Source organism: Sprattus sprattus, assembly GCF_963457725.1.
Source record: "Sprattus sprattus genome assembly, chromosome: 12".
Taxonomy (NCBI): Eukaryota; Metazoa; Chordata; class Actinopteri; order Clupeiformes; family Clupeidae; genus Sprattus; species Sprattus sprattus.
Window position 1 is genome coordinate 27,814,192 of NC_137910.1, and position 13,843 is coordinate 27,828,034.

General features: G+C 41.7%; 1 protein-coding gene across 1 annotated transcript; it reads right to left on the reverse strand.

The window, feature by feature from the left end:
- Positions 1-1,336: 1,336 nt before the first annotated feature.
- pald1b (phosphatase domain containing paladin 1b) lies at positions 1,337-9,616 on the reverse strand (the record flags this gene model as incomplete). The annotated part of the gene is made up of 19 exons (XM_080849169.1): positions 1,337-1,486; positions 1,665-1,820; positions 2,943-3,083; positions 3,458-3,529; positions 3,632-3,772; positions 4,382-4,579; positions 4,856-5,032; positions 5,269-5,385; positions 5,910-6,044; positions 6,166-6,261; positions 6,656-6,760; positions 6,911-6,998; positions 7,119-7,270; positions 7,444-7,519; positions 7,620-7,786; positions 7,989-8,150; positions 8,293-8,472; positions 8,855-8,957; positions 9,426-9,616. The coding sequence occupies 19 exons, from the start codon at positions 9,614-9,616 to the stop codon at positions 1,337-1,339; spliced, it is 2,607 nt and encodes an 868-aa protein (XP_080705295.1).
- Between the last annotated feature and the right edge of the window lie 4,227 nt (positions 9,617-13,843).

The following is a 13,843-nucleotide window of genomic DNA, read 5'->3' on the forward strand; positions in this document are numbered from 1 at the left end:
ACTTGTGATTCAATCAGAGAATCTCTTTTTGACCTGTTGATGTGTAAAGCATTGTTTTAGCGTTAACAATCTATCCAATTTGCTTTATATCAATCATTTTTGAAGATATGAAGTTGCCTTTGCACATGGCAACATGTTGTAGTGTCTTCCAGTGACATATCAAGATTGGTGTTGATTTGTCAAAGATTTGCCAAGATATGACTTCACTTCCTGTTTGGCGACTTTTCTGCTGAATTTGAGTTGCTGTACCGGACAAACGGTTGTGAGGATCGACATTCTGTTGATAACTTTTGTGAGGCTAGGTCTGAAGATCATCTGTGGTGATTTTGAAGAAGATTTGCCAAAAATTGTAGGAGGAGTAGGCTTTCAAAGGTTTTTGATAAAACCGGAAATAGCGGAAAATCTATATTACCGGAAATTGACGCCATAGGGTGTGTTTAGGGGAATCCAATGGTACCTCATTTTTGAATATCGGTCATACGGTTCAAAAGTTGCGTGTGTTACAAAAGTCCAACTTTGACCTGTTGGTGGCGCTAGAGTGGTGTCATGAGAGCCATGAAACTTGGTGTGAGTGAAGAAGGGACTGTCCTTAATGTGTGCCAAATTTCACAAAAAGTTACCATATGGTTCTAGGGGCTGCCATTGACTCCCATGGTACTAACAGAATAATACTAACAGATACAATAGGTATCGGAGGAAACCTAATAAGGCCAATACTACTAGGCTACTACTAATGATTAAGTTCTGTAAGTAAGGAATCAACTGTGCATACAGTGTCCTAATTGCGCTAATAGGTACACTGAAAGTTTACTGAAATCATCAGTGTGGGCTATGTGGGATGGCTAATGAAAAGCATGGTTGTAAAGGTAGGCCTACTACCGCATTAACAACGCTCAGTAACACCGCATTCATACGCTCAGATGAGCAGTATATGCACTTCAGTCACACAGTGTTAAAGACGAGTTACAAGACGTCCTTGATATAATTCAGGATATACAATGATGAAACTCTGTTAAATAACACTTTTTGCTTAGCCAAGCAAGCATGTATAATGTTTTGTAGATGTGTTATGGGACAACCTCTTGGTAATGCAATAATTTATGTATAGTTTTGGATTATATTTCTTCTCCATAATTACTGTAAACAAATATGATTTTTTTTTTGGGAGATAATAAATAATTCTCAAAGTCAGACAAGAGAAAGTAACCCAACTGAAATTCAAACTGATTTAATTAGTATTGAAATAGTAAAAGGAAGGTAAAATGGTAATTCACAGAGACATGGCAAAAGGTTAATTATGCATTATTGTCAGAGTGAGTGCAGCCGCCCGCCCTCTTCATATGAGCTCTCCACGAACAGGCAGTGTATGAGCAGGGTGCTGTCGCCAGCGGCAACGGAGACTGGCCAGTGACATGTCCTTGGGCTTGTCACTCTCAGAGAAACCCAGCTGGTTGAGAATGACAAAGACTCCTGCTCTGGCTGCAACCTGTGGGAAGTAAAGAAAGGACTCACTGTTCAATATTGCCAATCAGTCAGCATTGACAGTCTCACAACATGCTTTATAAGGATTTTGTATATAAAGACCATGTTTAAACAGATTCAAACAAACAAATTGCATGGTGTGGTACATAAAATGTCTTTTTAAAGAAAGATATACAGGCCACCTGGTACATCCATGTACTGAATGGTCGTCTCCAGGAGTCCTTCTTCTCCAGATGGAGGTATGTGTTGAAGAGGATGAGGTAAATGTAGCGTTCAAGGTACTGGAGACTTTTCAGCCGCAAAACCTGAGACTCTTGTTCTGTCTTTGCAGCTTTGATCTAAGGAAAAAATAAAATAAAATAAAAAATCTGTAGATTTCATGAACTGCCTTTATTACCTAACAGTTCCTTGAAGAACATTCCCTTAAAACAGTTTTTTGTCGGCACAGAAAGCAGCAATCATTCTTCTCTTGTTCTGCAAACCCTTGGAGTTTCATTAAAATGTACTATTTTAGAACAAAAGGAGTACCTTATTGTAGTGGAGAGGTTGCTATTAACAAGTGTAATTCATTGCCCTTCTGACACTCCCACATGAGTTATTCCTTCTCATTCCACAAATACTACAGTCTTCACCATAGCCAGGTGATGTGCCATTAAACTGCTATAAAAGGAGACATTATAAACCACTCTGTGGTACTTCAGCTTGTGTTTACATTGCAGACAATAAACATGCCAGACCCTGTTAACAGGAAGGAGAAATGGCAGATATTAGTCAGTGAGAGTGTTTATTTGTACTCTCCTGAGGCGAAATGTGTCAACTGAAGGTAAATAGTCTCCTCTAAAATGTAGATAGATAAAAATTCCTCTAAAAATGTCATAGTTCCTGCCTGTGAAGTGTATTTAAAGCTAAACTATGGTTATTTTGTTATGACCTGCTAATCTGCTATGTATGTCAATGACATTGCCATATGCATCTTGTATCTTTCTATTTTTGACCTCCAAAAACATACATCACCTTCAAAAATATACTAGTATTTCTTTTGACACGTTAACACAAGGTTTTATGCCACTTCAAACTGACCCATACCACTGGATCCACTAGACTAGAACAAGACCAGAAAGACCATTTCTATTCACCTTTATTGATTTTGTGATATGTATGAAATGGACATTTTCTAAACTGTACTTGACATCTGATGGCCTCAATAGAACCCTTCATGCAGTATCCCCTATTGGGTTTGGCCTACCTCCTTGAGATGCAACTGAGACTGCAACAAACTCATCCAACAAAATTCATTGATGATTAACCAAAAAGGAAATTGAAATCCAGACTAAAGAATACTTAGCGATGACTATAATCTAGTCTAAAATCTAATAGCAAGAATGGAAATGTATTTATGAATCTAATTTTTTATCTTACAAAAGTGAATGTTCAAATGTTTTTGATCCATATTGTCCCACCTGTCTGTAGGCACAGATGATGATCTCTCTAAGGTGGTAATGCATGGGCGTCATGGTCTCACTCACAACGTCCAGGGCCATGTCCACCTCCCTCTTCATCTGATGGCCCTGGGGCAGGAGCCTCACAATCTGCATCACCACCTGCACACACACACACACAGACACACACAAACACACACACGAGCATGCACGCACGCACGCATGCACGGACGCACACACACACACACACACACACACACACACACACACACACACACACACACACACACACACACACACACACACACACACACACACACACACACACACACACACACACACAAGATTGAGGTAATCTATATCTGTATTTCTAATAAGGCCTTCTCAAATTGTAAAAAAAATAGGTAGATTTTAAGTGCACCATAATGTGCAGATATACTGTACTTTGCTCACTGTAAGACAAACAAGTAAGATGAGTTCTATGTGGTTCATGGAGGCAGATCACTAAAGCAATGATTATTGGAGTGTTGGGCTACCTCAAACTCTCCTTTTGTGTATTTAGCGTCGGGGATGCTCACAATCAGTTCCTCCACTACATCAGGGAAGCCCTACACAAAAAAGGTTGATGGAATTTATGATAATATCTGTAAATGGCAGTATATCTAATAATGATTACAATGGTAATGTTGTGAAGGGAAACCAGATCTGACGTTGAAGTGCCACAAGGTGAGGGTGGTGATGACCATGGCGGTGGTGGTCCTGTCTTTGCCGTTGTGGCAGCTGAGGACAAAAGCAGAGGCCGGGTCCTCAGCTAAGGAGCTCTTCATGGCTTCCAACAGCTCATCAAAGACCTTTAAAAAAGAAAATATCTGTTAACAAAGAAGGGTTAAGAGAGGGGCAACCCTGGTCTTTATCCTGACAGATCAGGAGAGTCATATTAGATTCAGAGTTCTGTTTCAAAATTAGGAATCATTACTCCCAAAGTCCTTCCCCTTTTCCTCGTCGCAGGAGGTGGTAACAGACAAAGTATGGGATTGCCAAATAGGGTGACGTATGGTGGATACATTTCTAGCCGGGCCGCTACGGTTGCCATGAAGGCCTGTTTCGAATAACCCAAGTCTGCTTGGAATAATGCTGGCTAAAGGGGCCCTGGTGAAGCTGGGTGGGCCAATCCCCGCTCAGTGGATTTATTGGATTACTGAAACATCCAGAACAAGTGGATACCAAATCAAATTTGGGGGTAAACAACAGAAGGCATTACGATACAATAGTTACAATGTGCTCTGAGCAAATGAATACTCTACAAGAAAGCACATCACCCACAACAGTATAACATACAACATCTTTTTGGTTTCATGCCAGACTAACTTCCTCTGTGTGTGTATTACTTGTGAGTACATGCCTCCTTATGTGAGACTAACTTCCTAAGTGTGTGTATGACTTGTGAGTAGGCTACATGCCTCTTCGTGTGGGGCACAGTGGTCTGCCAGGGGGATGCGTCTGAAGCTGAGGCCTGTGTGTGTGCTGCCCTGCTGCATGAAGATCTCCTGCAGTGTGTGGCAGCTCTTAAACATCCTCATCTGCCTCTCTTGCTCCAACATCACCTCCAGCCACTGCTCAGAGCGCAGGATCTCCTCTGCTAGGGTTCGCTCCAGTTCCTGGGACACAAAGCTGATGAGTTACATTGCAAAGTAACACCTAGGGCAATAATTGAGGGGTGATAAGCAAAGAAACAAGCATGTTGTCCGTCACGCATGAACTACATGTATCATGTGGTGTTTGGGAGCATTGCACTGACCTAGCCATGTTTGCACTTAGGATCTAGCTTATGGTATTAAGTTAGCAAAGTGGTTTTGCCATGTATAAAAGATTGGCCAGGTGTAGGCTATTTATTGAAATCTAACTAATTTGTGAGAGATTCATAGAGATGTCACCTGGAGCTGGTGTGGGTTTTGTGTGCAGACTCTGATGGGCTTCTCCAGACAGTTGGGTTCTCGTGGGATGAACACCTGGCCATTGCCTTCCACCACCAGCTCCTCCTGCAGGTTGACCCACAGCAGGTGGGCATGCTTCCTCTGCTCCGTCAGGTAGGACAGCACTGCAGACAGAGCCTGAAACAAAGGCAAGGCAGTCATCACCCTGTCACTTAACAACAAATCTGATGCTTTGTCAGTCTGAAACATTACATCCCCAGTGTAAAGAGATGTGCAATAAAGAAATGTGCAAATGTGCTTGGAGATCATCTTGTCCCTGGGCCCAAAGTAAGCCACACAGCAGGCCTGAATGTGTGGAACAGCACATGGCCTTTGCTTTGTGTTTGCATAGAGATGTTTGTATATAATCCTACCTCAGAGCCAGGCTGGGTCATGCCGTACACAGCCATTTTGGGGACCCGCCTGAAGTTGGACACTTTCATCTCCTTGGCTGTACTCAGGATGTCTGGCGCTAGATATTCACTTGCTACCTATTAAAAGAATGAGTGAATATGTAAACACACCAGGGCACAGGTGGTGTCTTGCCTCTTCAGCAGCTGGTGCAGCTCATAAATAGCAACACCTTGAGCAGGGGTTCCTGTAATTGGCGTAATTGGGGTTACAGTAGAGTTCAGGTGCAGGACATCATTTTTAAAGCACATCACTCTCAGTTATACTACAGTTATCTGGCAATAAAGTAAAACATTGGGCTCCATTTGTAAACGTAAACGTTTCCTTTATGATGTCTCGGCTCAACTGCATTCAACTGACTTTTCCCACTTCTTAAACAGTGAGATGTATTTGCCTGTGTGATTTGATCCATTACATTCCTGGGCCATATAGAGGTTATTTACAGAGCATATATTGTGGTTCACTTGTAAATGTATCACATTCATCACATTACTGAAGGCAACTGCACATTTAATATAGTCTTTAAATGGCGTGTGGGGGATGTATTGCTCAGGAGGGGTTCCACATGTGTGCTCGTATAACCGCCTTTGAAGTTGATCCTCACCAGTATCCTGGTCCCCCTTGTGATGAGGGCTGCTGGTGCAGAGAGCTCAGACAGATCGATAGCAGCTAGCAGGCGGTAGATCCATGCATTAGAGCACATCCACTGACTGAAGTTCATTGCAAACACCAAGGGATACTATTTGAAGAGGATAGATGGGTAGATAGACAGACAGATAGACAGAGAGAGAGATTTTAGTTTTATGTGAATTTATGAATATTAAATTTGATATAGCAAGAGTTGACGAATTGGGGAATACCTGCTCATGAAGATAGGCATTAAAGACTATCAGGTAAAAGTAACACTCGAGGCTCTGAAGTGTCCTTTGAAGAAAATATCTTTTTGTGCTGTTCCCCTGTGCATCAGAAACACACATTTGAATTCTTATCACGTATGACCATGGCACACAAAAACCTCCGTCATTTTCCTTACCTAACTAAACCTCAGACACTTCTGATTTGTTGTCACATGACCCTGAAATGGAGATTGCAAACCATAACAAACCAAATATACCCGAGATACAGAGGGCCAGAAAAGACAGTTTTGTTATCTCATCAACGTGACCGAAATGATTATGTCCTTGAAATGTGAATCTTAAACTTGTTAGCCTGAAGCTGGAGCGCTTGGTTGTGATTTATATTCCCCTTTCAGGGACATGTGTCAACAAAGGCGAGGTGTATTGGTTACAGCAGCACGGATGTGAACCAGGAAGAGACCATTATTCCAATCCCCCAGTGTGATGACCTTACCTGAATCTGGTAATCCTCTCCAATCCCCAGCAGTTTTTTCTTGTTTTCATAGATTGATTCTTTTATGTTGTGCATCTCTGAACACAAAGCAATTGCAGTGTTCACCTGTTGAGAACAACAAACAGCTTACATTTGTTTGCCTACTGTGGAAGTAAATGAGCCAAAGTGTAGTTCTGTTTTCAATAATGGTAAGCATGTTTGCAGCGGCAAAGGGACTAGTTCACCCTGCTTCCATAGGCACAGGAAAGTCCACACCTCTTCCAGGATCTGCTGACCTTCTGGAAGTCTAGTGGTTAACATCTTTATGATCTGAAACTCAGGTCTGTCTTGGGTCCTCTCTGACCTGGTGGGAAGTGAACAACATCAAATGCATTTTTCTATCATCAGAATGGGACAGATGTGTACACATGTGTAAGCTGCGGTGACATCTGTAATGTAAAATCCAATTACACAAGAATCTTACATAGCTTGCTTGGGGGCTCCCTTCAGATGATGCATGGCCAATGCACCCAGGATCATGCCCAGGTTGGTGCGTCCGACCCCCACGTGACAGCTGAAGAGCAGACATGGCAGAGGTCTGCAGGGGTCTCTGTGAGGAGCCAGGCTGGAGGTCTCCTGAGGGCAACATGGAACAGCTCAGGCTTTGAAGATGTACACCATTACATTTGTTAAGACATTTGAAGACAATTGGTCATCAAAGAAAGATAACTCCACGAAAGGAACCACACATTGTTATAAAAATTAAGCAACTTCCTTGGCTAAAAAATGTATGTCTGGAACAGTCATACCCGTAACACACTGATGAAGGCATCAAAAGTCTCTTCTAGAGGGGCTCCTTCCATTGGCAGTGGTAGGCGATAATACCTGTGGCATACGATGGGGTAAAGTCACACTAAGATGGTCTTAACCAACATATCATTTCAGAAAAAAGTTTGATATGTTTTTGAACCCATGTTTGTGTCACCTGTAAGAGGGTAGAGCAAACAAGGCTCGTTTGTAGACCTCCTCAGTGACATGGATATCCTCCTCTGACAGAATGGATACAATATGGGGCTCGTCTTTAAAGTGTTCAACTTCAATGTCATTATAGACACAGAATGCGTTCTGACTCAGTTTTGCAAAGTCACACAACTGCAAATGAAACAAAGAAAATGTGTGTCATTTTCAAAGCATTGTGCAGACCCCATTACACATGTGACTGCATTTAATTCTGTGGACTATAGCACTCAAAGAGAGGAAGTCCATGCCTACAGACCGTGGCATTATGTCATAAAGCAGGCTGTGTTTGAGGAGACAAATGGAAACGGTTATAAACCATTGGATGGCCTCACACCTCTTTCCTAATGGTCAGCTCCAGATGCTCTGGTGTGAGTTCCCTCAGATCATGAAGGTTCTCGTGCAGGTTCTCCTTTCTCCTGGGCGTGTAGGACACAAAGTCCTGTTCCCCGCGTAAAAATACAACTGGCTCCTCCCGGACGCAGAAGAAAATAATCTCCTTTTTGGAATTGCATGGAGGTGAAAATTATATTTGGAAACCATGAGGAATAAAACTGAACAAAAGGGTCATGTCTTGTGTTGCTTTCCAGAACATTCTGTCCACCTTACTGCATGCATTTACAAAACTAAACAGTACTGACCTCATGACCTGCTCTCTGGAGTCTCTGGAGGACCTGATTGAAACCATTCAGACTGGGTTGGCCCATGCCATAGATGGGGGAGTCCCCTTGAGCCTTGCGGAAGTTTGGGGCCCCGTAGCTTCCTGTGGTGTTTAAGACATCTGTTCTACTGTCCACATCCTGAACTATAAAATATTCCCCCTGGAGAGGAGAGACAGAGCACAGGAGAAGTGGGACATTCTCTCTATGGGTATTGTCATTCTAAGTAGTTGTTGGAATATTTGACCTCTTCTAAATGTCTTTAAAAGCATACACTAACACAATTCAACAGCAAGGTACTCTTGCTAATCATCTATACAGTTGATATAAGTGAATACTGTGGGAATACTCAAGGACATTTTTCCTGGTCACATCAGTTACTATGATTTCTCTATTTTCTCTCTCCTTTTTTGGGTGAAGCTTGAGGCACAAGGGCAGCTTCTTTTAAGCTACTGAACATGTGTAGATTATAGGTAGTTTGATCTATCTTGGATTTACACACTTCACATCACATATTTAAAACAAGTGCATCTCATGACCTTACCAACACGAGGTAATGTTCAGGCATGGTGTCAGACACTCTGCCCACTGTGTAGTTGGCTGGGAGAAGGTCATCATGCATCTGGAACTCCACTCTACAATTATACCTGTTAACACAGTTAGCCATGTCCATGAGAATGAGAAGAATCCAAAAACAAGTTGAATTGAACATCTGTGACTTCTCTTTAATGGTAATTAATAGATTAATAATAATGCAATCAAAAGATATAATAATAAGGCATCTAAAGGCATAATAATGTTCCCATTGAATGAGGTCATATATATTTTAAAGACATTATCTGTCCTCAGACTTCCACATGTCTCCCACAAGATGGCACTGACCCTGATCAGTTCTATTTAGCTGTAGTGGTAACTTCATTGATTGAGATCTATGCGGCCACGTTATCTATCAGTATGCCTAGAAATTGGCTTGGAGACGCTTGCTGTTTGTCATTTGCTGATGTCGAATGACCTTTGGGCATCCTGACTCTACTCCAATCCTGTCACATGGTACAGGTTGAGTTCTGAATGTCTCTCCAGCTCTCATGAGTGACTTGATGTGATGAGACACTTACGTGATGAATACTGGGGCTACTTTGTTGGTGATGATGGTCTTGGCCTTGCTGTTCAGGAAGCTGACCATCTGAGGGGAGCTGTTGCTAGGGGAGGGTCTGTCTGTTGCCATGCCGTTGCCATGTAGGATGATGCCTTTTTCCCGTCTGGAAGAGGTGAATGACTGCGGTGCTGCACTGGCAGTTGTGCCCATAATGCATGTCCTGATGAACAAAGACACATTTAGAAACAGTCCTAAACATGGCAGGCGTCCTAATTCATTAATAGTGGACATCCTGATCATTCAGCACTTTCAACAAGGTTGTCTCCCAGAGAAACGGTTTGCATTTTGAGTTTTGTTCTATTAATTGTTAGTTAAATTTGTCAAAAATGTCAAACAAACAACAATGAACAGAACTGACATAATGTGCCAGACCCATGGCATGGATAAATGCAATATCAGTACTGACACTCTGATGTCCCTCTTCCCCCTCTCCACCATGACAATGTTACATCATACTGTGGACAAAACCACCGTGCAGCGCTCAGCTATGAGTCACTGGAGCAGTGGGAGTGAGAGTGGGCCTCTCCAGTGGAGCGAGCTGCCACTTTGAAAGCATTGAAGGGTGAAAGGAAAAGAACAGCAACGACTTCAACAGCGAGCAGAGAGGATTGGTTTGAAAAAATACTTAAGTGAAGGCCAATGGCAAATATTATCAAGCATCTACATGGCTTTTTACTGATGCACTATTTGTTTGGAGCAACTGAATGATCATAAACTTTGTCTGTCTTACGATTCCACGGTTGAGTTCTTTGTTCTCCCATTTTGCCTTGGTTGTTTTTTCTTCGTTTCATCCATCTTCCAGTGTCCTTTTTAAACAAATCTAAATGCAGTATTTCTATTATATGAGGATAGATGTCTTGATGTATTCCATAGTTCTGTCACAAACTAAAGCATCAGACAGAATGAGCTGAAGTACTGAAAAAAAGTACAGAGAGATGCAGAGATTGTCTGTCTGTCTGTCTGTCTGTCTGTCTGTCTGTCTGTCTGTCTGTCTGTCTGTCTGTCTGATCTTTGTCTCACACTATATCTCTGCCTTCTTATTTTTCCCATGGCCCAACCCCAGTGGGGACATCTAGCAGCCTGACGGTAGAGTGGGTTGGATGAAGTATTCAAAGGGAGAGCCTTCTCACAGAACACACCACAGATCAACCCCCAAATGCCCCGTACCAGGCTATAGAAGTTAAAGATATAAATACTTAAAGGTACAGTACGCAATTCTGGCAAAAGGTTGTATATATTTGAGCTCAACAGCAAAACAATACACCAGGACTGTGTACAACCACCAGAGTATTTACTTTGAGCTCACAGAACTGAACAGAACAGACCATGAGGAGAAATTAGTTGAATTTGCCAAAAAGTGTATTGGATTGAATCGCAGGCTGCATTGTTGTGTCTTGTTGTGTCAGACTGCATCGTTGTGTCTTGTTGTATCAGAATGCATTGTTGTGTCTTGTTGTATCAGACTGCGCTGCAAGTATCTTGTGAAATGCAAAATGTAGCAAAATGACAAATAAATGTAATGAATTCTCAGTCATGTAACAAGATTGAATATATTTATCGGGTATATAAGTAAATATATTAGCCTCTGGAGGCATATGCAGCTTGTTGTAACTTTCAGTTTATAGTCTGATGATCACTGAGAAACCAGAGGCCTGGAAAAAGATTTCCCTGGTGACGGTGGACTTCCAAATCTGATCTCCAGTCCTGTCCCTTGGAATGGACAGTATATGGGCAGGAATCGCCCTGACATGCTAGGTCCTAGGATGTATTATGGTGAGACCGGCTCACTGAAGTAAGTGCAGCAAAAGTGGTGATTTTTCATTTTGATACATTTTTTATTTATGGCCATGAATGTTGATTACATGAAGACCTGTGGCTAGGGGTTTGCTGTTATATCACTTAATAAAGACACATATTCTAGGTCTACAGTTTCAAAAAAAGTCACAACCTGATGTATTAGCATTCATTAACATGTTAAAATGTACTAATATGTGTCACAAACTCAGGGCCCAGTCTCAATCCGGATCAAACCTCAAGAACACTCAAATAAAGTCATTTCAATTCTAGCAGACAAGAAAAGTGAACATTTCAATATTACTTAAAATGCTGGCAGTTCATCAGACATTATAAATCAATTCAGAGAGAGAGAGAGAGAGAGAGAAGATGGGGTTGGAGAGGTACATCACCTGGCTCTCTGCTCTATCTTCGACCATCCAGTTGCCCTGTGGTTGTGCGTGCCAGCTGAGCAAGGTTAACAGTGGAAGCGGCCGCTGGAGTGGAGACTCACTGAGACATGGTCCTCTGCTCTCCCTCCTCACAAGTGAGCTCCCACAGAGGGCTAGAACCTGACAGAGCCACCTCACTTGTGCGTCTCCTCAACAGACAGACGACTGGGGCGATGAGAGGATGTGTGGGAGGACTCTTTGAGAACTTCTCTCTCTCTCTCTTTCCATCACACACACACACACACACACACACACACACACACACACACGCCTGGCCAATCACCCACTCAATCTCCTGGCAACAGACCATGTAAAAAAACAGCAGACCCTAAGCATATACTCACCACACTCTCAAAATCAATAGTTTGCATGACAAGGGTCTGTTCATTTTAAAGGGCGCCTGAACATGAGTAAGTGTTTCCACATATAATGAATGTATTGGTGTTAATACATCTATATCTAAAGATGCAACAGATGGATTATGTTGATATTGCATGAGAATGTAACATAGCTGAACATTTTTTATGTATCTATGATAAGTAAAACTGGCATGAGACAGGTTCATATTTCAGAGTTCAGTATTTTACCCTGTGTCCATGATTCTCACACACAGAAGAAATTGCGTTAAAACATTATCCCCTGTCATCAAAGTCCAAACTGTCCCTGTGGAAAAAACATGGGAGACAAAAATATAATTTAAACATAATCCATTACTCTATCACAGCCATAGGTTTAAATATAATCTAAACATAATCCATTTACTCTATCACAGCATAGGTTTAAAGGGGCAAGAGGGGCATGCATGGCTTTAATGCTCACAGCGCCAGATCATGTGCATATTGTTATTTAACCTAGTCATCGCTGTAACACATCAATGCACTATTCGTCTATGAGGGAAGGTGGGCAGTCCTGTAGAATAGTCACCACTTACTTAATGAATATAATCATGGTTGGAGGCCATTTTTAGCTCGGCAGTTTATCCTGAAGACTCCCTTCCTCTCCACATACTGTCCTGTTGTTTATATAAACACCTCTTTGGCATCCCACATATGCCATGAATCCTCCTCCAGCATGGTGAACAAACAAACCCTCAAGCAAATATTAGCAACTGCACGTGGCATTTATGGCATTATTTTAAGTACTGCTTCCTAAGGGGCTATGTCTTTCATGTCACAAAAGGACTGCATGCTCAAACTAGGCCTATAGGCAGATTTCCAGTGAATACAGCCTGTTGTCATGGGTTTCCAAGCAACCAGTCACTCTTCACACAAGTCCTTCATTTAGTTTGATAATACCAGGCTCCAAGAGACTGAGGTGACTCAGGGAGAAATAACCTTTAAATGCACTGATCTCAGTGTTGTTTATAGGGTTGTAATTCCAACTATATTTTAGTATATTTGAAAAACCTACAGCAGTGTGACTAATGATAACATGTTTTTCACCATTTTCATTCAAATCATTCAGTAGATTCATTCTGTACTACACAAGCCAAGAAATAGGAATATTGTCATTGAAGTTGAACCCTCCTGTGTAGTTTGCAGTTCTACTGTACCCATAAGATTGTTTTTTTTTTTTTTAAAGCAACATAAGGATATTTAGAACATAAGGATTCCTGTAAAAAACTGAACAGATGTCAACTAAAAGCATTAAAGACAGTATTTATGGTCAATAGTTGCAATTTACCCCTTCCAGATCGTATCTATTAACAAAGGTGCCACTCAGGTTCCCACCAGACATTTCACTCAGCATGGTGGGGACATGAGGGAGAAGACAGATTTTCATACATCAAATAGAAATAGTTGGAACTGTGTCTGAGTGTGCAGTTTCAGACATTAGAGGGCATCTGTTTTTCATGTGATTAAATATCATCACATTTGCCATTCACCTACAGAAAACACACATTGATTACCTCTGATTGATTATAACATGATCCATTTCTCTTTTAGTAAACATTGAAAATGGGTCCAAAAGCCCCCTAGACACCACAACAGGATGCAGGGACAGAAATCTAAAATTGTGAACACAAGAGTTCTCAGGGTACAGACCTGTAGCATCACTAGCCGTGGCTCAACATGCCTCCACCTACTCACTGATGACAGTGCCATATTGACAAAGGTTTCTTGCAAGGCTGAGTTCCGATCTCAATATGAAG